The 26,081-nt window shown below is 38.3% G+C and overlaps 2 protein-coding genes and 1 non-coding gene across 3 annotated transcripts; 1 reads left to right on the plus strand and 2 right to left on the minus strand.

Annotated features, from left to right (window-relative positions):
* The first annotated feature begins 4,417 nt into the window (after positions 1-4,417).
* LOC140230803 (RAB6A-GEF complex partner protein 2-like) lies at positions 4,418-11,202 on the plus strand. Its single transcript, XM_072310943.1, has 8 exons — positions 4,418-4,594; positions 5,745-5,905; positions 6,615-6,698; positions 7,375-7,524; positions 8,486-8,626; positions 9,056-9,183; positions 9,927-10,104; positions 10,954-11,202. Exons 1-8 carry the CDS (start codon positions 4,491-4,493, stop codon positions 11,175-11,177), a joined length of 1,170 nt encoding a protein of 389 aa, XP_072167044.1. The 5' UTR covers positions 4,418-4,490; the 3' UTR covers positions 11,178-11,202.
* A 4,128-nt stretch (positions 11,203-15,330) lies between these two features.
* On the minus strand, positions 15,331-22,398 carry LOC140231268 (uncharacterized). Its single transcript, XM_072311413.1, has 5 exons — positions 22,320-22,398; positions 19,573-19,887; positions 18,616-18,725; positions 17,203-17,416; positions 15,331-16,273 (listed from the first exon to the last, which is right to left on the minus strand). Exons 1-5 carry the CDS (start codon positions 22,396-22,398, stop codon positions 15,546-15,548), a joined length of 1,446 nt encoding a protein of 481 aa, XP_072167514.1. The 3' UTR covers positions 15,331-15,545.
* A 1,752-nt stretch (positions 22,399-24,150) lies between these two features.
* On the minus strand, positions 24,151-24,226 carry Trnat-agu (transfer RNA threonine (anticodon AGU)). The gene has a single exon. It is a non-coding gene; the product is annotated as a tRNA-Thr (tRNA).
* Positions 24,227-26,081: the final 1,855 nt, after the last annotated feature.

The raw sequence follows: 26,081 nt of genomic DNA on the forward strand, positions 1-26,081 counted from the left end.
AGTATCACTATACAATCAGGATCATGAGGAGGGAAAAGATTTAAAGGTTACAGCTCGTTATTCCAAAGGTTCGTTATTCCGAAGGCTCTTCAGTCCAAAGATTCGTTATTCCGAAGGTTCGTTTTTCCGAATTTCATTTTCGAATTCATGAACAAATCTTCGGAATAACATACCTTCGGAATAACGCCACAAATGTTCAGATTAACAAACTCTTTTTCATTTTCAGATTAATGAACCTCTAGGTATAGGGAATTTGCGTGTTTCGGATTAACAAACCTTTGGAATAACCAACCTTCGGAATATCGAACCTTCGGAATAACGAACAGCACCCGATATAGCCTAAAGGCCGGATCATAAGAAAAGGGACAAAGTGAAAAATAAGACTGACACAAAACATGAGTTATAAATGTGAATTTGTGAACTTACTAGGTACTCAGTTATCACTCATGGGCCCTAGTTTATTTTGTCCTTTTACATCCTGTTTTCATCATCCAGCCGAAAACAAACACAAGCAGAACAAACTTGTAAGCACTCGGTTATTTTGATAAAAGGAGTTAACTTTTTATCCTTATGGCGATCCATAACAATACTTTCTTTCAGCCGAGTTACGTTTGCTAGACAACTCGACCTCAAAATAATCTGACCCTTGACAGCACGACCCGAATCCTGAGACACCTCGACCGGATTTGTTCCTGGTCGGTGTGCTCACCCAATTTATATTTTTTGAAGTATTTTTCTTGAAGGAAGCACATTTTCACTTTATTGAGTTTTAACTTAGATGACTGATATAAGAAAAATAACAACATTAAAAGGAAAAGATAAAGAAAATCAAGCATATTTTCAATTTCCTACCATTATACTGAAAGAGTAATATTTCCGGCTCTTTCAGAAAGCACTTGACATGATACGTCAGTTCAAGTCCATGGAATGTGACTTTTCATTTAATATGAAATGTCCTGAAATTCTCCTTATATTTTCTTTATGCTATTGTCCATAATGACGTCATGAAATGTATCCAGCAATGACGGCAGGGAAAATTTTGAATTCATAACTTTTGAATCGATCGTCCAATTTTCCTCGAACTTTCACTGATGTGTTCTACTATGATTGCTGACTCAATCCACATTTAATTTTATATAATTATATTTTATATTATATCGGCCGGTGTAGACCTAAATAATTTACATGGTGCCTGGGCATAGAGTGCATCTGAAATATACAACGGTCTTCATATTTCTCTCTTTATTATTTATTTATTATAATTTTTTTTTTTTTTGGGGGGGGGGGACTACATCTTGGATTAGTCACTTCACCGAGTTGCTGATTTCGTGAGCACAGCTGCTATCGCCATAATTAGTCGAATACTTTTCTGTTGGAATGACGGTAGAGAGTCTTTTCCATAACTGTAATGCGCGCCGACATGTATTCTTTCAGAACACCTGCGGTTGTAGCTCCGGCACCGTTATTGCTTGCATAAAATTATATGCAAACCCATCTGTGCTATAGTGCATGGATGAACTCTGTGCCAAAGGACTTCGAAGTCAGATTTATTTCATCTTTTTTTCTATATATCCATGCAGGAATACTAGTATACTGTACTCAAGTTAATTTGTGATCAGTTTGGTCTAAAAGAGGCTTTTGTGAAGGTTAACACGAAAACATAACCTTACCGCGCTCACACTTCAAGATCTCTATCTATTTCTTTTTATTGCCACTTGTGCTTCCGGGTTAAAAAAAGTGCGGGGGGGGGGGGGCCCAAAGTCATGACACCTTATGTATTCCTTTGTATGGTGAACAAAAAGTGGGGGCCCCGAGCCCCGAGCCCCGAGCCCCGAGCCCCGAGCCCCGAGCCCCGAGCCCCGAGCCCCGAGCCCCGAGCCCCGAGCCCCCTCTAGGGGTCATGAGTTTTGATTTTCCATTTTTTATACTATTTTTACAATATGCTCCCCCATCCCCCGGCACCCATAGGTTATGCGGCCCTGTATATACCTGCTGTTCGAAAATCTATCGGTGGTTTTAGAAGAAGAATTACTACGGATGCATAGTGATGTATGGCCGGCGCCACGTTTCTAAAGAAAAATGGGGGGGGGGGGACTGGCCCAGTTCATATTTCTGGTGCTACTTCGCTACTTCCGGGTTTCCTCAGCTGACAAGCAAAAAAAAAAAAAAAAAAAAAAAGCGAATAAAACCCTTACCGGCACTAAGCCCTCTGCTACAACACTCAACCACGAGTCGTATAGTTTTGGTTGAGACCTAATTTCAGGTTTCTAACGTTTTTTGATGAGATGATGAGAAACCTGAAATATGAAAGAGCATGTAATTCCATGAGGAATTCAACGATTATTTGATGAAAATTGGTTTTGAAATGGCTGAGATATCCAAAACAGAGCGATTCTAATAAAGTATGGGACCCACCTTTTATTACGATTGTTTTGTTTTACTTTGTTTTTCGTCAAATAAACTTTGAATTCCTCTTAAAATGGTATGCTCTTTACTATTTCATAAGTGTTTTCTTGGTATCTCGCAAAAAGTTAAAAGCCCAATTCTCATCTCCACCAATACTGTACCATCCCTTTAACCACTTTTTCTGGTGCCACTTCCAGGGTATAAAAAAAAAAAAGAAAAGTGGGGCCCAAGTGGTTAGACCCTATGTAAGTATTCCTGTATAACTCACTTGAGTCTTTGGCTCAGGTGAGATGAAAAGGAACTAAAAAGTAACCTAATGTAAATTTAATTATGTATGAAAAAAAAAAAATGTTACAAAATCATTTGGTCGAATCGACCCTGATAGGCCCTGGACGACAAAAGAGTGTCCACCTGTCCAGGATTTGGGTCGTATTATCCTCGGTCGAGTTATTTTCAGGTCGAGTTGTCCAGGATTCCATGGGATAGGCCCACGTCCATACGTGTACCGATTTTGGTGCAAGAATGTCGCATCGTCCGAACAGACCAACGAAGGGCAAAGATTAAGAATAGATTTGTGAAAACTTGACTGGAGAGGAGCAGGTAGGCCTGTTGTTTACTAAAGTCCTAGTTTCTACGCTCAAACGGCAATGAAAGACCGCAGTTCTGGTCTTGTATAATGGCGATATATACGGCATGGAGAGTCCACTAGTTCTCCAGAGCTAACTAACGTTAGTGCAGTTGCTAGTGCCGCGGCTAGTTCCCCTCGCTTGTCTCTGACTGAGCTGAGCCTACCGACTACCGAAACCTCCGGCCGACCGCCCGGGCACTGTCACCGCGCGCGTTCGGGCCGGTGGCGGTGCGTAGGGTGATGCGGTTATAAAAGGCCAAGGTCCTGTTTACCTTTGGGAGCAGTGATTTAAAAATGCTGAAGATATCACATTTTATGCATATGTGTAGGTCAGTTGTATCACAAAACATCCTAACGTTACAATATATATATATAGGCCTATATTTTTTTTTTGTAATAAAACCTAAAATATAATTATAGGGAGATATTACTATTACTATTAGTATTAGTAATAGGTGTTCCTAGTAAGTTTTTCTCAATAAACCAAACTGTAACGGTTAGACGGTTTAATTTACATAATACATGTAACGGTTACACCAGTGGTCACCAGTTTAGTCTGGAAACATTTTGATTATAACTATTGTTCACGTTTTGTGTATTTAACAATACTTAACATCAATTAGGCCTAGGCGCCTATATGTAGATCTATCCCAATTTTTACAGTGGTTGTTTCTATCCCTAACTCCCATTTTAGAAATATTTTAAAGCACCAATGTTGGGTTTTTCATTTGATTACATATGCAAATAGTGAAACATTGAAGACAGACTGCAGACCACTTGAACAGTTTCTGTTACTATCCACTTTTGTCTGCTCTTGTACACTCTAATGGCTGTACATAACCCCGCCGAAATATCTCAGCAGACACAGTCACCTTCTGAAGTATGAAGTTCTTGCAGCAACCATTGATGCTTACAAATACTCTTTCTACCCCCACACAATCAGGATCTGGAACCACTTATCTCTTCTTGCAGTCACAGCACCATCAACTGCTGCTTTCCAGGAGGCCACCCTACCTGTCATCAGAGGGATGCAGCCTTCTGTGAGCTCCAGGCTACTCTAAACCCAGCCCTGGATTTTACTTGCACAATCACCCCTTTTATTGTACATACAACTTTTTCACTGTCACCTACTCTTCTTACACCGTCACCTACTGTCGCACACCCTTCCCAGTTTAGCTTTATGGACAAGCTGCCATCGGGATTATATATCTTCAAGGTTCAAAACAGTGACCCGACTTATAACTTATTCACCCGTGCAGCCCTGCCAGTAGAGTACGGTAATGTCTTGTGTTTCACTGCATGTTACTGGTACAAACTTTTAGTAGTAAAGTCGTGTCATGTTGTGTGTATCTTCACTGGACTGATTTGGATTTCAGGCACTGCAGGGTTTATCCTCATTATCACACATACAAGGAAGACATCTCAGGGAGAGAGAGAGAGAGAGAGAGACATCATCATGATTGACGCCTCAGCCTACTTGATACGAGGGACCACCTTTTTGGCGGGGGAGGTCATTCAGTGCGCCATCACGTTCACCTGTCCAGAGGCGACTAGTACTGGGTGAGTGGATCGATTTTAACTTGCCATTTGTCTCCAGAGCGCATAGTGCAGGATGCTTTATGAATTACCCCGTAAAAGGTTGCAGAGGAAGTGTCATATTAGAGCCCTCTGTCAGAGAGACTCTCTTGTGTTTCTTTGTATACAACCATACAAGTGAGTCACCTTCATATCTACAGCCATTGTTGATCTATAATCATCCCAGTAGATACTTTATATCTCAGTCCAAAGTCTTACTAGTTTCCCCTAGGAAAAAATCAAGTTTCATGATGCAAGATCATTTCAGCTATCAGCTTCTGAATTGCAGATGAACATCCCTGATGATTAAAAAAGAATAATGATAAATAATTGATAACTGTTGATTAGTCTAAAGCTGCTGGTAAAACACATATACTGAACTAATTTGTTGACAATCAAACTTCATGTATCTTCTTTCTTCTGTCCTTTCCCTTCCTAGAGTGCATATATATGGATGATAAAATGTATATGTTGTACAGAGTGAACACTGCAATGTGCTCTTTGCAAAAATGGTTCATGATCGTTATGAAAGATGCTTATTACAATTAATATTGTGAGTCAAAATAGTTGTGATTACTATAGCAAGGATTATTAGCACCTTCAGTATCCTATCATAACATTTCATGTAGGAGAAAGAAGTATTCATCATTTTAAAGAAAGTTCTGTTATTTACAGATCTTGAGTGTTAATAAATGTGAGATCAACCATGCCAATTGACAGGATGGAGGATGCATGCCTTTATAATACTGTGTGGTACTAGCAATTGTTCATATTACATTGTAGGATTGTACCTTGAAGTCTCAGACTCTTTAGTGATTAAAAATTTGGAAATACATGTGAACTAAAATATAATTTGTTACTATTAAACTTTTTCATGGTTCATGGAAACCTGTCCAAAGTTAATGTGTAGCAGTTGTACTTGTCTTAAAGTTTAAAATACAGTGTATTGCTACAAGTACATGTATATTCTGCTTCTGTTGTGGCTGCATGAAAAGAAAAGATCTTATCATTTTAGATTGTGGCATTATTTTCTCGCTTCAGTTGTCAGAATGATCAGGATTGAAAATGAACTTTTTATTGCGGTTGCTACTTATTCAGGAATAATGAAGAAATGTTTCTATCTTTCAATCAACAGGCAGCCAGAGGCACTGGCTTGGGCAAGTGCCCAGCTGCACTGTCAGTGTAATGTGAGTGAGTCGAGGGTTGTACTTCCTCCACAACCACTGACGAGGCGGCCGTCAGAAGAATGGACCCAAATCCAGTCATCCAGCAACACTAGCTTTGCTGCAAGCAGAGGTACAGAAAATTGAGAATGTTTTAAAATGCAAATAGCCTTTGATCTGCCTGTCATTCACAATTGTGAAGTTTTGATTGACTCATTTGATATACCTGTGTGTTGGAAGTGCGAGGAATATAATGAAGTGTTTCATCAAGAAAAATAATTAAATATCTACCTGGGGAGCTTTATATCCTGTGTAGGGGTTGCACTCATGCACAGAGAGACAAATACTTTGTTGCTGTTAAATCTAGTAAGAAGATACTGCATGAATGGTTTAAGATAAGAATGGTATGTTGTAACATATGAAGAGGCACTCATTTACAGTTGCCATTCAATTTTTACAATATCTGAATACAATATATAATTAGAACTGTAAAGTTACAAATCAACAAAGCTGCCAAAACAGTACACTGGATGTTTCTTACCTTATTGTTTTCCCTTTCTTTTGAATGAAATGTATGGTTCTGATTTGAAAATCAATACATTCGTGTTGCTTGATTTTGATTTACCATGCTTGATATGTGCCATTCCACAACTGTTGAATTGTTAATGGTAAGCAAAATGTTCTGTTTCGTTTTGTTTCGTAAAGTTGTCTTCTTTCCTGCACAGCAGAGGTTGGCAGCCCTGTAGGCTGTATTTGACATTGTGTTCAAATCAAAATCTTCATTTTAAAGTTGTGCAGCAAACTTTCTTTTATTGATATTATTGTTACAATTTATTTCACAGGAGAGAGAGGTGTTTGTATACTATTAACTCAGCCCAAGATACTCTTCTGTGATCTCAGAATAAAGCCTGGCGAGTCAAAGACATGTGAGTATTATTCTGTTGGACATACTAGTATCATTCTTGTAATGCTTTTCACCACCACAAGAACACAAGTTTACAACTCTGGGTTTTCTTTTTGTCATTATTTGTTGTATAGGAAGACACTTCTGTGAAGATGTTCATTAATGAAAGCATATTTCTCATAATAAACCCTTTTCTAAACTTCTAAATCAAAACCAAACCTCAAAATATGTGTAAAGACAGTGTCCTGTCAGTGTCAGAAATTCATGTGTACGAGCACATTTTTGTGGAAATATGCAATTTGAACCCCACCCCCCCCCCCCCATTGTCTCATAAATTGAGAATGTTCTCTTCATGTAATGTGCATACTTGAAATGCAAATACATGTAAAAAAAGCCACAGTAAGTTTCATTTCTTGTATAGTTTAGACACTTTATTCACAGAGTAGTTGACAAGCAGAGTTTAGCTGTATTGCTATGCTGGCCATGCATACTGTCACTGGTGTGGGCCAATGTGTGTGTGTGTGTGTGTAGCTTTTGTATGCAATGAAAAATCCTTTCTTCCAATTTGGCTTTTCAGACCAAAAGAAAAGTGTTTAAAAACAAAAAATGTGACCATGTACATCGTATTGTCATTTCATGCTATGATTATACCACAAGTGAATGCCACAGACTCATTAGGCCTTTGAATTTCTCCACAGTTATGTACACAGAAACCATCCCTCGTGATGCCCCACCCTCATATAGAGGTCAGGCGGTCAAGTATTCCTACAAAGTGACCATTGGTGTCCAGAGGATAGGTTCACCTATCAAGCTCATCAAGGTCCCCTTCCGTGTCATGGTTCTCTATGGTAAGTTGAGAGGAAGTTCAAAGGCCATTTATTAGCTATTCTGCAACTTGATTGTGTAACGCTGGAAAATTTGGTCAATGATCATAGAATTGGGGATCATATAGAGCAACAACAGCAACAAAAATGATGATAAATGAACAAAGTCAGCAGTCAGGTTTCCATGCTGTTTTGCTTTTAATAGCGTTTCTCCATCACTCACAGCCATCACACTGAACTGTGCATGACCTGTGGTGACTTAAGGTAGATGAGAGAACGTTACTAGAGGCATAATGAGTTATGCAACTTATATTTCACTCTGGATCCCATGTTTGCCCACATCAAGTCTCACTAGGTGCTGGTCCACTCAATATCCTTCATTGCCTTCTTGTGGCAGTTGGTAGTTTTTGCTAGTTACCTCATTGATTAAGTCACAGAATATCCTGTTGAATTTACCCCTCCTCGTATTTGGCAATTGCGGTTTCCCCCGAGTCTAAGTTTCCGCCATTTCAGCAGCTTATCAATTTTGAAACTTGGCTCGATAATCAATATGAACAAAAAGGGCGCGACTTACTTTGCCATAGGATCAATGTTTCAAAAAGCATCACGGTGAGCATAGGGGCATTGACAATCATCAGTGAATCCCAATTATTACAATGTAACTATAGTTCTCTCTTACCATACAATGTATGTGTAGCTACAATTACTTTCTCTATGTCCGTACTTACTTTGACATGACATCTATTTGAAATTCCTCTTCTTCTTCCAGTCTGGTACAGTCCGCCGTTGGCGTATTATCGTACCTTGTGCATGTCAAGTACTGTGTGTACAGTGTGCAGTTAAAAATCCTCTACAATTTTCTGTGTGCAGCTAAAACACAAAGCAGAAGCTCATCAGAACTTTATAAGTTGCACCTCCTTCTCAAAGATCTCAAATCTCGGATACCAGATGTGAAAAGTGTTATAATTGTCTGTCCGTTCCATAGGACTAGGTGAGGCCACATTAATGGACGGAGAGGACCAGACAGACTCGAGTAATCCATTCCTGGAGGGGGACAAGCCACAAAACTCACTCCTGGACAGGGCCGTGCAGATTCTCACCACCATCACATCAAGGAAGAATCCAAGTGAGTTTATTTCAGAACTAAAGAACCATGCAGGTGTAACATAATAGTTAATTATTTATACCACATGTTCAAAGCCCATGATTATAGACATTATACTTATGTGATTGTTACAATTGTAACTGATCTAAGAAATATACACATTGTATTTTTGCAACTTACTAAATTTTAATAAGAGAGTGCTTTACCAACTTGCTCATTGTGTGTATATCCAAAACAGTAAAAACTTTTAGGAACATAAGGAAATATCAAAGTGATGTGAATGCTGATTCACAGAATATATCTCATGCAATTTAGGCTAGCGCCTGTTTTCTTAGTAAAGTTCTTGAAAGTTCAGTTCTGCAAAATTCATCAGTATTTTGAAAGAGAAGGATTCAAGATCAAAACCTACTAATGAAATCCTTGTCTCTTCCATTCAACCTTCTACCACAGATTCATACAACATCACCAATTCCCAGGGAGTGGTAGCCAAGTTCTGTCTGTTCAAGCCAGCCTTCAAGCTAGGCGAGGATATAGTAGGGACCATCGACTTCTCTGATGCATCTGCACCGTGCTTACAAGTATGTGATGAAACAATTGTGGCCTTAGAATAGAATTAAGAATTACATCAAAGAATCTTCACAAATTGGAAGAAGAGTTTTCAAGCTTTTTGTCCCCTTCACAGAAGAAAGATATTGTATGGAAGACTTTGTAATATTCGAAGGAGTAGACTGGTTAAAGTTTGATAAAATATGCATATAACTTATGGGTGGAGTATGTCACTAAGTAATTGTTAAATGAGTAATGACAGCTCTGCTGAGGCAAAATTATTCTTTTCCCATGGTACATAGTTAAGTGTCCTTGTCGTAGTTTGCTTGAGGGGCCTTTCAAAAAATGCCCAGTTAGCTGACGTAAGTAACTCTGTTAGTTATGGAACATAGAATACTGCACAGCAATCAAACGGGTTTCATTCAAAATTATGTTGTGGTTCCTCTGTTACAGGTCAATTTGCCTTCACCCCCCCCCCCCCCATGACTTTTTGAAAAATTGTCATCAGTAGTTTAAGCCGTAGTTCCTGGGTGTAGCCAGTGAGGAAAAGATTTGTTTGCTACCATATTGTCAACTGTTCGTCCTATGCTTTGCAGTTCTATAATGCCATATTGATTATTATTTCTAAATATAAGCATCAAATTGAATTCACAGTACTAATTTGTATACTGAGTTTTAGTGATTCAAACTTAGAAGTGAGAAACTTGGATGGCTTTGGAGTTTTCTTCCCACAACATTTTGTCTCTAAGTTGTCCTTAATGTTTCTTGTCCCCAGTACTCTGTGGTGCTGCAGTGCGAGGAGCACATATCCGAGGAGTGTCGGAGAAGGCAGCAGCAGAGCGGCACATTGTCATCACACAGCCGCCACCAGGAGTTCTGCCTCCACCTCAGACATTCCCACATGCTCCTTCCCATTCCCCTCCACGTGACTCCGGCCTTCATCACAGACATTGGTAATGATCGTGATTATGACAATGATAGTAATGATAGTGTTTATGATGATGATGTTAAAAAACAGTGAAAGTGGTGATGATGTTGGTGATGGTGATGGTGATTATAATGGGGGTGGTGATCATGATTATTGTGATGAGGGTGATGATGACTGGAATGATGATGGTGATGATTATAGCAGTGATAAAGATGCTAATGTTAATGGTGATGATGGTGACGATATTGGTGATAATGATGATGATGGTGGTTTTGATAATGGTGATGATGCTGATGTTGATGATTGTGATGGTAATGATGATGATGATGATGATGGTGATGATGATGATGATGTCTTAATTTACCGAGGGTAGCCTCTTCTGTATCGGAAGTAATCTTCCAGAAAGCCCTGCTGTTTTATTAACCTCAACATTGCCAGTTACCCATATATGTACACCCACCTAAAGCAAAAGGGACATAGTGGATAAACATCTTGTCTAGAGATGTAAATGTCAGAGAGGATTAGAACCCATGATCTGTTTTCAAGTATTTGGCAGAATTAAATAAAACTTTGAAAGTTAAGACTATGGTATGTCAAGCTATTGACACCATTTCTGATGTGATATATAGAAGTTCAGGGATGTTAAGCAGAGTTCGAAATATCTGAGAAAATCTTATTTCTGACACTAATCTTATACATACTCTGGCAAACTAAGGCTGGAATATTTCACACAAGGAAAAGATCAGCTTGTTCCAAGTTATACGGATGTACGTGAAGAAGGACAAGCAAAGATGGACATCTTGTAGAATGTCAATATTTCTTGGTTTCATTGTACTAAATTGTTTGTTTGTTTTTGATTTGCCATGACACACAGTTTGTCTCAGATGGAGACTGCACTTTGAGTTCACCACCGCCAAGGAGCCCATACCAGAGCATGGCATCCCAACTGACCAATCAGAGTGTGCCCTGTGGCAGGGCCCAGAGAATCTGAATGTTGATACGCTGGTGTGGAATCTACCAATCAAGATCCTCCCCACAAATCCACTCCATGCCACTAGCTTTGCCTCGTCAAAATCCTCAAATATAGTGGTAGTTTGAGCTGAACATTTCCCAGTCCCCTTCCTAACCCCCCCCCCCCCACTTTCATTTTTGCAGGCCTGGATGCAAGCACTGAACAGCAAGAAAGTAACCTAGCAAGCTCATGAATGTATGATGATTTCAAACAATCAAAGCACTTACAGGGTAGATATTTCATGTGAGTATCATCCACTTGGAATGGGTTGAAGTTTTTTGAAGGTGGATTTGGGGATATAGAAATGCAAGCATGGTTTGAATGACAAAGTTTGGGAATATTTTGTAACTTTAATAGAATTTGAGGATGTAATACTTTATATGCCATATATTTTTGTGATTATATTTTTCAAATTGGCTATGTTAAGCCCATTAAGCTAGTTGTTGAATTCGTAATCAAGGACCACATTTATGGAACAAGAAAGAAGTGTTATCATTTTTCAAGATAAAAGTAAGTGATTTCTTGTCGTAGAGGTGATGTACAACATGTTTGTGTAATGGGAAGCAACATTTTTTTAGTCGTTAATTTCACAAATAAAGGTGTTCGTGCAAACTTCACAAAAAGAAAATACTGAAAGACATACCACACATACAGCATAAATAATTGTAGTGTCCACCTCCTCCCCCCCCCCCCCCAAAAAAAAAAAAACAACCCAAAACCAGCAAACAGCAAAATGAATAAAGAACTGACAAATTGATAAACTATCCATCCATGCAAGTGATCAAAGCATGTAGAAAGCATTAGTAAGTGGTTAGATATCAATAATCACTGGTAATTACCTTATCTCAGACTGAAATAGATTATGCACCAATTATAATTCAGAAGGTATGTGGTCGATTGCTTTTTTTTTTTCATTTCACTGAAGGGTCAAGATTGCATTCAACCCCAATTTTCACCTAGTCTGTGCAATAGTGTGTTTTATAGAAAATACGGGGTAATGGATGAGGGAATCAAAGATTAAGCAAAAAAGTATGCAGAATAGTGGAAAAGATTGCTACTTGTTCAGGTTTTGTTTGACACTGCCATTGTGAATATTTTGAAATAAAAAGAAAAATGTGAAATGCATGGGCGAAAATGATGAAAAGACATCATTTGCAGGAAAAGAAAAGGGAAAAAAGTATTGCAGAGAAATAGCAGTCAAGTCTTTAGCACTTTGCACTTTTTTGCATCTTTTTTGCACTTATTTGCATCTTTTTTGCATCTTTTTTGCATCTTTTTGTTCCATTCTGATGCTTTTATTGAATGTAACATTCTTCAGGAATCACTTATAAACAGAGTGGATAGAATGTAATTTATGACAACTGACACTTTTTTAAAAGTATAAAGTAGCTCGTGGTCAGTAACAGATTGAAGACTAATGTCTGCCAACATCGTGTATAAAATTTTACAGTAATAAACCTCGAGAGTTTTAATTGTAAGAAATGAAAAACAAACCCCATGTCACTTGAAAGTATACTTTTCCTTTGTACCTAGAATAATGGTTAAAGTTTTGTGGGGTCTGAATAAATTCACTGAAATTCAACAATATTGTTTCCCCCCCCCCCCCCCCATCATTAAGGAGTTTCCACTTTTATTCTGAGGTCTGAATATTACCTCTGCAATATACCAGCTTCAGGTTTGCCAAAGGGACACATGAACTTTAGGGCAAATTGCTAGCATGTGACAAAGTGTCAGAAATGTCAGAAGCTGTTTAAGTTATGAAATTATTATAATTTTAATCATACACCCTTCAGGTTCTAATTGCAACTTGATTTGTATGTAATGTTAAAAAGTGAAATGTTTGTCAAAAACTAAGAGGTTATTGAGAAGATAATTAAATACCCAGATCTGGTAATTGAGAGTCACTTTAGGTATACACTGTATATATAAAGCAGGACATTATCATATACACAGTGTGTTATATTACCTTTGAATTATCATATTCTGTGTCAGCCGTTTTCCTTCGAAGACGTTCTTAACTTGGGAAGTTTTTCGTTGGTACTAAAGGATAATTTGGGACATCTGCTTGTTGTCAGGGGAAATGTTGATTATGTTTATTTAGTCATTCCTCATATGCAAGACATACTTACCTTTATTAAATGTATAAAATAGTAATGTATTTATTTTCAAAATGTATATACGTTGTATATGTACCTTTAATTTGTTGCATTACCCCATTTATTTACCAGTCACATTTTATGTACAGGTATACTGCTTTCTCTTTCTACTGCCACCATTTAGGTGGCAGTAGAAAGAGAAACATCTTATGAGATTGCACATGAAGTACATGTACGTACGTGTATACTTGTCAAACCACAAACACTTGTAATGGATGCAACCAGTTTGTGTATCCCATTTGTGTGTTCAGTGCCCGAAATCAACAGATATGTTCTTTTGATATTTCAGTACATGTACAAAAATGCAGAAATAAAGCAAACAAAAACAAAAATAAAGAATCTGAATGCCAAAATCTGTTTTTGTTTTTTGTCTTCGTTATAATCATGAAGTAATATAGGGCACATTGAAATTCAGTTATCATTTAGGTGAATTATAAATTATCTTACTGTGTCCCCTCTACTGAAAAGCTGCCACAGTGTATGTAGAGGATGTAAGTAAATTACGTGGAAGATAGAACATTTTGTTTGGATTTCTACAAAACACATGACCGTACTCACACCGACATGAAACTGAGCAAATACACTTGTAAAACAAAAAACAAGACCAGGGAAACAAGGACATTTGTCTCATTTGTCACCATTTCCATTTATTTACAAAAAAATAATGTGAAGGAAAGTTTATCATTAGTTTGTTCAGGGCACCATTTAATAAAAAGTTGATACATGTACGATAGCAACTCTTGCTGGAATGGCAATTGTCATGGTAACAACAAGAATCCAGCTTCCTTATTGGCTGTTTATGGGAAGTTGCAATTCCAGTAAGAGTTTCTACCCTAATATCTTTTATGAAATAGGGCACTGCCCTGGTCTCTCCAGAGAAGATAATTTTCATTCATTGATGGCATGGTACTGAAAACTGCAGCTAAAATGCCTCTTGGAAACAGTGTGTAACTATGAAGCTTAGAATATAATACTCTACACTGTTACCATAGTCATATAGTGACTTGGAAGACTGAAAATGATTCTTGCCACAACACCAAATAACTTATGTGCTTCATAGATTCTATATTTCTAACAGCAGGCTTATACATGTATAGACATGATCAACATCGCGCAAGTCATTAGAAGTACAGGCTCCATTCAATACGTCAAAAGGACATACGAGTACATTATGGACAGCATGCAAAGTCAATGGGGTAATCGTCACTCTGGTTCCAAAGGACTCGTGTTTTCATTTCCAAAGTCAGCAAATACGGACACTCGAATCGATAAAACATGTACGGACATGGACGACATCAAGACGCATACTTTTTTTAAAGTAATACGAGCAAATCAGTGTGCATAATTGGGACATTGGGTGGATACACTGTAGATAAGGGTTGGGAGAATCAGAAACTTTTTGAATAGCAGAAAATGTATTGCAGCGAACTACATTAATTCTATATCATCCGTGTGTGGGGGTGGGTGTGTTTGTTGGTGTGTATATGTGCTCGCGTGTGCGTGTGACGGAGAGACGGCATAGCAAGTCTGGTTAAAGGTATTTATTATTTAATCATCACAGAGACGTTCTGTATACAAGTTTAGCATAATGAAGCAAAATAAAAAGGAAAACGAAATAAAAGTGAAATCTCTGTTTCTCTGTTTATACGCAAAGTTACATAAAGCCTAATTGTGCGCTTCAAACTTTTGTGAACGTGGTAAAAGGCAGTACTTTCTCTATACAAAATAACTTACATGGTAAAAGACAATAGTTTCTTTATATGAAAATAATTTACATGATGAAAGTACTTTCTCTATATGAAAATAACTTACATGGTGAAAGACAACAGGTTTTTTTGTTTTTTTGCTTTTTTTTTTTAATATGAAAATGATTTACAGAACTTTACTAGTACTTCCCAGCCACGAATTTCAAATCAAGCCAGAATAAGTGTCTCAATGATGTTTTGAAAACACTGCTTACCCATAGAGGGGTGAAATTTTTCCATCCCCCTGAATTAACATTGTCGGACTGGCTAACGAAGCTAAATTTCAGTGTTCAGATGTTCTCGCTCACACAAAATGTTTTGTGTTGTCGCTCCCAAAATAACTAAATGTAGGCCTACAGAATCAGCATGACTGTAAAGCGTTTCTAACATGGTTTCATCCAACACTACTGTCTGTAGCAAAACTGAGTATAAAATAATTCGATTGCTCACAATTGTTCACTTTCACATAAACCTAACTTTCTCACAAAGCACTGCGAATCCACATCGGCTATATACGTGAGGAAACTTATATGCATTGAAGATGATATTATGGTCAAATTTCCACTGAATACGTCGTTGCATTAATATTGATTACATTTTTACTACGCAAGGAGGATGGTCCCGCGGCACACGGGATCTGCTGTTCGGGATTCCGTAGAAATTCTGCGATCTGTCCCGCTCCTCCTGGTTCCCCGGCTTCTGGTATATCGTCGTGATGAAGGACAGGGGCCTCTGTGTCTTGCTCGTGCTCGTGCTCGTGCTCGTGCTCGTGCTGACAACCAGCGACGTCCTCCGTCTTACCTCGTCCGAGATCTGTGGGAGAATTCGGTTCGATCTCCGGTTGTTCCTGGGAGTCGGTTTGGCGGAAGAACTCTAAGGCTTCGGTCTGAATGCATCGAGGCGCTCTCCCGTCTTCGTAACGTTCTTCCCGCCCGACGATGGGAATTTCAATCTGCGGCTGCAGTATCTGCGAGTACGGGGGCGGGGGAGGCGGACCGTCGTCGTCTTCCAGACGTTCGTATGGAGGCGCGTCACCCTGAAATTCGCTCCCGCCGCTAATGGAAAAGATGTCGGATGCTTGCCGACCACCAGGCGTCCTCGACCTCCGTGATTGACGTGGAAACGGATTGCTTCTTGGCGGTTGCTCCGGCTGTGCTCGTGAAGATGCGCCTCTTCGCGGCATCTTGCGGGCAATGCGAATGAAGAGGGCGACAGCAAATACCAGTACCAAACAAACTCCACCAAGAGCCGTGGACAATATGAAGTGTGATTGGTTCACATCTGAATTCGAAAGAGAGAAAATGATATGAATATACATGCATTACCATAGTTTTATATATCCAGGGTATACGGCTAATCCAGGGTCGTGTAATATATAACGCTTCTCTCCGAATGGTCCCTGCAGTTACCTTTGACATTAACCGTTTGATATCTGCATTTTTAGAGGAACATTGTGAGTAAGATATCTTGTCGCAAGGATGCTCGCATTGTCCGGGAGGCAAGCACAGCTTACGGCTCTCCAGATTAAGGGCGCGGAGTTTGACCCTCTACCTGTCACTGTCATTGTCCAGTAGGGTTCCATTTATGGGAAGACATCGACATTGTAATCAAGAATTTTCTCAAGAGTTATTATTCGTAACTGCCACTCCGGAATATTCAGACTGGATGTATTTATCACATTATTAGTTTGAGACAATAAACTAATATAACTAAACCTGTAATTGACGTAGCCGATTATTTAGGGGGAAATATCAATATTATTATGGGAGAAATGTCAGTGGGATTATTCTGAGGTAGATTGACACCAACGATAGCAATTAGCGCGAAACAAGACATTAGTAATCGTCGCTAATCCTCTACCTAAGAAGCTGCTCTTAACAAGAATTAAACAAACTTAAATGTACAAACTTAAATGTACAAACAAACAAACTTGAATGTACCAAACTTAAATGTACCAAACTTAGGTGCTAGGTGTGAGAAATGAATGTTAATGATTAGATATACTGGGGGATAGTTTGAATGAAGTGCAAAATGAATGGAAATCTAAAGGGATTGGTTCCATGTGTGATAATCTAATTGTGTTGAGTCTCCTACTTTTTACCTCTGATATTGTTCATATAATTCTCATACCGTCATCAATTCTCATCAATTCTCATATACTAGTAGTGACATGAAGAGAAATTTAAATATTTGATTGTGAAAACGCTCACCAGTATTTGACGATGTCGCTTCGTCTGCTTTTCTACCACATGTCAAGTAAACGGCTACACACTCGCCGAGCAAGAAAAAGTTATTCTGGAGACAGTCTGATAGGTTATCCTCTTCACCGGAGCAAACAAGGTCCGCCGGGTAGTTCTGATCCCAATGGCCGAGTCGAAACTGTGAGCTCAATGTTCTATGAAAACCTACAGAGCGACATGCCACCTATAAGTAAAGGGGGAAAAAACCCAAAGTAATAGATATGCACCTTGACAAGACTAGAGAAAATATTATACGTCAATAAGTATATTACAAAACCCTTATTCTCCCGCTAACCCATCTATCCCATCCTCATAAGCAATGCACGAAGAAGGTTATGGTGTATGACATGACGTTTACTGTGGCAAAACCAAACACAATTAGAGAAACTCTGTCATACACAAAATGCTACAAGATACGACAGAAAACTTTCAATAATATTATTGAGTATTCTCTTTACGTGAGACCAAATAGAAAACCATAAATAGTTGTTAAAATTTGGCGTGAAAAGTATATGTTCAAGACAAAATGCGGCAACTTCGCAAAAGATGTTATTCTGTGTGTGAGACAATCTTCAAATTTCATATGGCCCTTTTTCTCTCTTTGAGCTCCCTCGCGGAGCCTTTTTTAGACATGTACATTTTTAAAAATGATATGGTTATTTTTCAATAATATCGTTTGATCACTTTGATATCAGTATACTGGCTTCCGAATACTTGGTGGAGCAAATAATTATTCTCTACTGGGTCCTATCCCTTCTTTCCTCCCCCACCCCCCCCCCCCCCCCCCATCAAGGGCTTGATACAAGACAGACATGAAACTACCGAATTTGTCAGGGATCAACATAGTATGTTTAGGCCTACAATGCAATCAGCAAAAGAACAGTCACTTTATCAGTGAGCGCGATTTCGCCGTTCAATTGAGGATTTTAGCCAAATTTGGGGAGTAACATATTAGTATGCTACTTTTCTTGCCAAAATTCTGCTTTTAGTAGTCTGTATTTGGAAATATTTCATATCACCAGATTTTTCTTTAATTTCCTCACAACATAATGTCAAAATGTCAATTTGGGCCCTGAGGTCATTTTTAGACCATTGCCATACGATGCCGAGAAGTTTCGGGTTTTGCCAGAGCCGGAACTCATTCGTCAGGAAACCCACGAAGAGGGCGCTGTGTATCTCCGCAGCGCCGCTGCAGTGCAGAGTCATCCATACGAAGAGTTTGGCCAACTCGGTTTCAGTTTGGGGCAACATGCCGTACATTCCTTTGTTACATGCTCGCGCTGCCTGGCAAGGCATTGCGCTGCTATTTTATTGTTACCCACTGGAGCAGAGCTGGCCACTTAGCCTGAAAAATAAATCATAGAAAGTGATGAAGTAGCCTACCTCATTGTTGCTCTCCGGCCAGTCTTGGACACACAACGTCTTCCACGCGCCGGCGTACACCTGGACAATCCCCCGAGACTCTGTGCCGCTGATCAACCGAACGTTTACGTCTAAAATAGCAAACACGGTTAAATATCGAGTCGTCAACGTGGAATGATAACAATTTTGTTAGACTGCACGCCTTCTCAATCAAGGGGAAGTTCCCCCTCCAAACATAAATGACAATTCTAGTATTCTGGACTCAGTGCACATGAACGGAAATGTAGTAAAACACTTGGGAACACTTGATATCAATGATCCTTAAAAGTTTTTGTCAATTCGATTTGATGAATTTCTGAATAGAAACTGGAAACTCTGCATTAATTCTTTACGTTAGAATAGTACAACATTTAGAAATTAAACAGAATTCCACAAAACAAAACAAAACAACACAAAAAATAATATTCTAGCAGAAAATGGGGTGGACGCTTGGCCTATAAATGATTATGATATCTTGGGTCCGAGAAGACGATCGTTCGAGATCTCATGTCTCGCCTTCTCACATTTGATTATTGAACCTGGAAAATTGAGAAAATCGAGATCTCGGAAACTTGCTTTCTTGCCTTCTCGGACCCATGAAGTCGAGACCTGACGAGATATCATAATTATCTTACCCTATCGCTTTCTCCGACCCGAGGCGACAACATTCAATATCTCGATTCTCTCAGAGATCTAATAGCTTACTCTCTTGCCTTCTGGGATCCGATAAGTCAAGAAGACGAAATATCTGATCTCGCCTTCTAAGTCCAGATGACAAGATTTTGTACCTCGCCTCTCGTTTTCTCCGAGCTGATTACAGTATGTAGTAAAGACGTCAGGCCTCCCATCTATAGCCTTATCGCCTTGTGAGGAACAATCTCAACATCTCCTCGATGGCACTTGTGAGCATCTGCATACTAGTACGCTACACGAACTTACTGCAATGGACCAGAGATGACAGCCCGTTGTCACAGGTGGTTCCACTGGTAAAATCGCAGCTGCCTAGATCATCGGAGTCGGGTGGGCACACAACGCTTGTGGCATGAACTAGTCCTGTGGATGCACCATAGTACGGTAGATCGACCGTAGCACTGCCGTGGGAGTATCCTAGCTGGCGACATACTGCCTCGGCTTCGTTGGAGCCCCATAGTCCATCGTGGCAGATTGTCCCCCAGGAGCCATCCAGGAAGACTTCAACCCGACCCGCCCAAGGTACGTCGGTGCCCGTCAGACGCACGTCATAATCGACTGAATCTAATGAGATAGAGAGAGATAGATCAATTAGATGAATACATAGAGAGACATAATCAACAGGTAGATGAAACATAGTGTATACACACGCAATGAGATAACGAGATTGAATAGACATCGTTTGAAAGGGATGGAGTTTGGATCCATTTTGGAGTAGGCTGTGGCTCTTTCTTTCCCTTGCCGCACTGAGCACCTTAAAAGTGGCACCAAACATTGAGACATTTAAACATGTGCCATCATTACATTAATGACACACCAGTAGTTTGCTGGTTTCAGAGCTTGGTGAACATGAGTCATGGATTTGGCTATAGGAATGCACCGGAAATGAGTAAGTCTGATTTGTTGGCATTCGATTTAAATCATTTTACTCTTAGTCGTGAACAGAGTGTCTGGGCCTACGTTTTAGTGCTTCATTTTGTCTTGAAGAAATCTTACTATCCCTATATAATTATCATTGTGTCTCTTCATTTTGAATAGTCATGATCTTAGTTTAAATACCTCCATCCCCAAATAAAAAGAAAGAAAGAAAGTAATGAACACAACTCATAATTTACACAATCTCATAGAAATGAGCAGTTCAACCTTGTGGGAAGGGGGAGGGTTAATTTATTGTACACAGGACCAACACCAACTCAAGTGATACACGTCATTGCTTCACACAGTTCATTATTACAATGTGACTTTTTTTATCGGAAAAGTGGGGCATTTCAATGGAAGCCTTTCGGAAAGACGCTACAGATATACAAAGAGTCATGTAACCATTAACATGTTTTACACGAACAGATCAATATTAGGTGTGAGTTTCTTCAATTTTGTCTCCCTCTACATATGAAATTTGATAAGATCGCATCTGCTGATATGTAAATTAACCAACATGTCGGCAAAAGGAATCATGGAACTCGAACCTGTCATCTACTGTAGATGACAGGTTAGAGTTCCACTAGTTTCCTTTTTCCAACATGTTTGTTAACTTACAGATCAGCAGTTGTGATCATAATCGAGCTTTTCGGCCCGTCATGGCCTTCATCAGGATCTACCAACGGAACACACACTTATTGCCTATTAATTGTCTATATATTATTATAAATAACATGTTATAATATCAATAAAGCACTTGTTACATCATGGCACATTATGCCATCTAGACAATAATTGTAATGTGTGTTCTGTTGACAGATCCTGATGAAGACCGCGACGGGCCGAAAGCTCGATTAAAAGGGAGAATAAGAGAGCAACGTTCGCCTCCAATCTGATTTTTTAATTTATAAATATATTTATAAATATATCGTTTATTGCATTCACACTTTTTATTTACCTGGATCGTATTATTTCAATCATGCCTTTGTACCTGCATGCTTGTGGAAATGATAGTTGTTACTTTAAATAATTTCGCATTATTTGGATATGGAAAATAAATGAAATGAAATAAAACTTATACCTAGTGTGAATTTTTGTGGCTATTTGTTATAAAGGTGTGCATGCAATGAACTTTGAATATTTTAGTAAATTGATACATTGTGTGAAGTTTAAAGGAAACCAAACTAATGAAAACTGATAGCTATATAGAACAATAAACATTCAAATGACAAAATGACTCTATCAGTAACATGTTACATCATGCAAGCAACTAAAAAAAAAACAAAAAAAAAAAAACTGTAGTTTAGTAACGATCGCGCTCATTATAGGTCCTACTACTTGCGAAAAGCCAACACTTTCAATGAATCATGCAACTGCGGTACAAGAGGGATACCGCTGTTTCCTGTGAACAACTCCATCACCTTATACTGCTTCTCTTGTTTCTATACGTTTAGGAGAAAAGATGTTCAGTCCACCGTAACTATGAAAAATGGAATGAGCATGCAATTGCTATAAAATTCCACTCCGTACTGAAGACATGAATTCAGTTCATCTGTCTACAGAATATACAAAGTAGTGAGTAAAATTGGACATGCATTTGAAGAATACACAGGAAGTCCAGAATCACGGCATGTTTACGTCAATATCAGTACAAGGAGAGGCATATTTATATTCAGACACACCTACAATTATTTATTCTGCGACGTCGGTTTTTTTTTCTTTGAACATTCATAGTCAAAGTCATTGTATAGTCGTCCACATGAATCAATACACGAATTGGCCATCCTGATAAATAAAACTTTCGCTCTGATACTGTGATAGAAAGCCCTCTGCATTGATATTTAGGTAGGCCTATACGTGCTCTATCTGATACTATCATTTGACGAAGCATTATAATAGACCGTAACCCAGTGGATCTGTCTGGCCTGTAAACAATTAGAGCCAGTCAGTACCAGCTATACAGTCAGTCGCGGTTTGACGATGTTTTATAGCGCTGTCCACAGATGGTTTGGACTAGTATAGCCCGGCGTAAACTTGACAAAACTAAATCTTTACAATATCATTGACATACAACTTACCTAAAGCAACTGGACAGAAGTAAAAACTCATGCAAAGAAGGAATAATGCATTATACAAGACACAGTACTTCCTCGCCATTTTGTCCGTCGATGGTGTATCGTGCCATTTATACAAATAATATGACAAATTATTATTTTCTGGTGTGGCTTGGGGAAATGTGTACGGAGCGCATTATTTGCAAAGTGCACCGGGGCGTGCGGTAATACAAAGAAAAAAAGGCGGAACGGGAAGCTTGCTCTGGAAATGCATATCATGCTGACGACTGTTGCCACACACAGTACGTCAGGAGTGGTAGAGGAATGCACACAATCCCAAAGAATTACTATAGGCCCAAAGAATAGAAAACAAGGTTAGATACGTCTGTTACGGGTGTCTCATTTTGCATTGACTCACGTCCGTATTGGTCTGACGTAGGGATCTCGACACCAAAATAGTGCGTTGTGGTCTCCACAACAAATGTGCTTATTCTACCTGCAAAGTGACAACAACACGGTCACAGCACTAAAAATACTAGTTTACCTCGATAAATTCCGGTCATCTCAACCATAATGTTATATTGTTGTAAGCTATTACATGTATGACAAAACAAAAGAAAGAGTGGGGGAGCTTTCACTCACATTGCTTGACCCGGGTCCCTTTGCATAAAACTTTTTTAGCAACCTTAAAAAATTCAGGTTGGGATTTGCCCAACCTGATTTTTTTTAAGGTTGCTAACCTAAGAATGTAAAATACGTTGCATAAAAACTCTGGTTGGGAGCTTCCAACCGGAATTTTGTGATTTCAGCCGGAAAAAAAATCCGGTTGGAGTTTTATGCAACGGGCCCCCGATCTTTGGAGGTATTCATTCATCCTATCAAGGTTGAATTTAGATAAAAATTGTCTCGTCAAAGAATGCTGCCTCCTTTATCCAACGTAATTAGTTCCAGCTTCCTTATCTTCAGGCAGCTTACCGTTAGGTAATTTGGTTTGAAGCGAAGAGGGATTTGACATGAATGATCAACTTCGTTGTATGACAGTGTCTTTTAAGACGTTTGATGAACAGAATGGTCAGTTGTTTATGTTTTCCTCCTGAAAAGACTGTTTGTATTGCTGCGTTTCGTTGCTTTCGCTTGATTTTTCCCCCAAATTTTGTGACGAAACGTGGCAAGCAAAAGAAAGATCGATGAATCAAAATCTTAATATCAGACTCACCGAAACCACAAACAAATGGCATTATGTAATGCATTTTGTGAAATTGTCATGGTTGATTACCTCCTGGTGATAGTTCGAGTTACAAGTGCAAGGTTAAACATGCTCACTTTTAAGAGGCAATTATGTACAAATCCTTTAGTAATCTGAATTATGTATGGATATTAATTCAGAGATTATCTTCTTTGATGGCTCTCTCTCTGTCTCTCTCTCTCCTCTCCAGTGACAAGTCTGGATTCAAGTACGCTATGTCTATATATATATATATATATACATGTATATATATATATATATATATATATATATATATATATATATATATATATATAGAGCGAATATATATATTCCCCGTCGAGACTCCTGAAGAAGGTGGAGGCCACCGAAAATTTGAGTTGTTCAATAAACTCATTCTTATTGGCGAAATAATGCATTACTAGTTTATTTCTTGATTCTTCGCTATATTGGAGCCAATACGTGAATTCGCAACATGTTTGGATATATATATATATATATATATATATATATATATATATATATATATATATATATATATATATATATATATATATATATATATATATATATATATATATATATTGACCAGAAACAAATAATAAATAGTGAAAACTTTGAGCAAAGAAAATGGGTTTTCATCGGGATTCGAACCCGAGACCTCCGGATTACTAGTCCGGTGCTCTACCGACTGAGCTATAATCCATTGCAAGCCCTAGTTCGGTGTTCATCCCAATCCCTTAATTCTCTTTGCTCATGTGGTCAGAAGCTATAGTGTGTGTATGTGTGCCACACACACACACATTAACCCGACATAAACCCAAAGGATGTAAATCAACTTTGGAATAAATGCGAGGGATCACCGAAGCGATGCAGCTTTTTATTCGTAATAGCTTTTTTTATTGTAATATATATTGAAACAAAGAAAGGGAAAACTGACCAGAAACAAATAAATAGTGAAAACTTTGAAGAAAGAAATCTGGAAGTCTCCGGTTCAAATCCCGAAGAAAACCCATTTTCTTTGCTCAAAGTTTTCACTATATATATATATATATATATATATATATATATATATATATATATATATATAGATATATAGATATATATATATATACATTTATTTATTTATATTGATTGATTTATTTATAGTGTGTGTGTATGTATGTGTCGGTGGGTGCATGTGTGTGTGTATACAGGAGGATATGAGTAGGCCTATGTGTAAGATACAGATTTTTGTGTGTGTTCTTGTGTTGTTGTTTGAATGAATTCCATGTCATCATAATGCAACAGCAACAATGAAACAAGTACATGTATACTGCAAACACCACCTCCACAACCCGCAACATGGGAACATTTAATGCCCCCCCCCCCCCACCTTGTAATCACTGACACACATTGAAAGCATTCAATATTTTACAAGAAAGCACCTTCACATAAAGTAAAATACGATATTCCACCATAGACATTTTTAAAAACAAAATCAATTTATTCCTCATAGTTTTCTCATGAAATACGTTATGTTCAGTCAATTTGATGCAACAGCAAGCCTTCTGTACCCATATTTGAAGGCATCAAACACATGAACAGACAAAGCAAGCGACAATCTGAAAGAGCTGTAAAAAGTACAGATTTTAAGCAGTTGGAAATTGTCCAGCACATTCACTTACACAGACCTGCATGCGCATTAAAACAAGCAAAAAATGTTTCATATTTTTCATGCAATTGCATTACAAATGTCATGTTGCTACTCTGGCTGTTCTTCTTTTTCAAAATGAGAATTCTGATTCTGCAGAAAAAGTTCCATTTGACAAGTTTGATTTAATAGCTGTCACCAAATTTACAGATAAAAAATGTCCAGTAGGCCTTTAAAGCCAAAGTATGGGAATCCCAATGTACATAAGGCAGAAATGGCTTAGGAAATGCTTATGTCATTAGTACATGCAAAATAGAAACTACACGAGTACTATTATGTGTGACTACGAAAAAAAAAAAACCAAACACATGCAAATACACTTGAACTTTATGCAGTGCAAGGTATTACACACATATCAGCATGGCAAGAAAACGCTTACTCTTCACTTGATCAAAATGTCAAATGTCAGAATCAGCAATTGAAACAGAGATCACCAGCTATAAGATACTGTAATCTCAAAACTGGAGTAGCACAATCTCTGGAAAGCCAATGAAAATGTTGCAGGGTTTCCAGTTTATATTGCTAGGGTTTTGAAATGACACAAAAGATGTTTGACTTGAATTGTCATAAACGAAGCATTAATATCATTATTACTTTTTTACAATAATATTTCACATACATCATGTGTCAGGAGCTTTCAGAAAATACTTTGTCTTTGGCATTATGTTGCAGTATTGCTTCCAATCATTCACACTATAAATGAAGAAATTGATTATAAGATGTCTTCTGGTTAAAATTAAGTCATTTTCATGCATCATGGAGGTCTTCCATGGAAAACTGCTTCCTGTTTAAAACAAATATGTTTGAACGATTTCATCAAGCATTATGAGACAATAGCATCTACCTACCACAGAAAAACAAAAGAAAT

This window comes from Diadema setosum, chromosome 7 (genome assembly GCF_964275005.1).
Source record: "Diadema setosum chromosome 7, eeDiaSeto1, whole genome shotgun sequence".
NCBI lineage: Eukaryota > Metazoa > Echinodermata > Echinoidea > Diadematoida > Diadematidae > Diadema > Diadema setosum.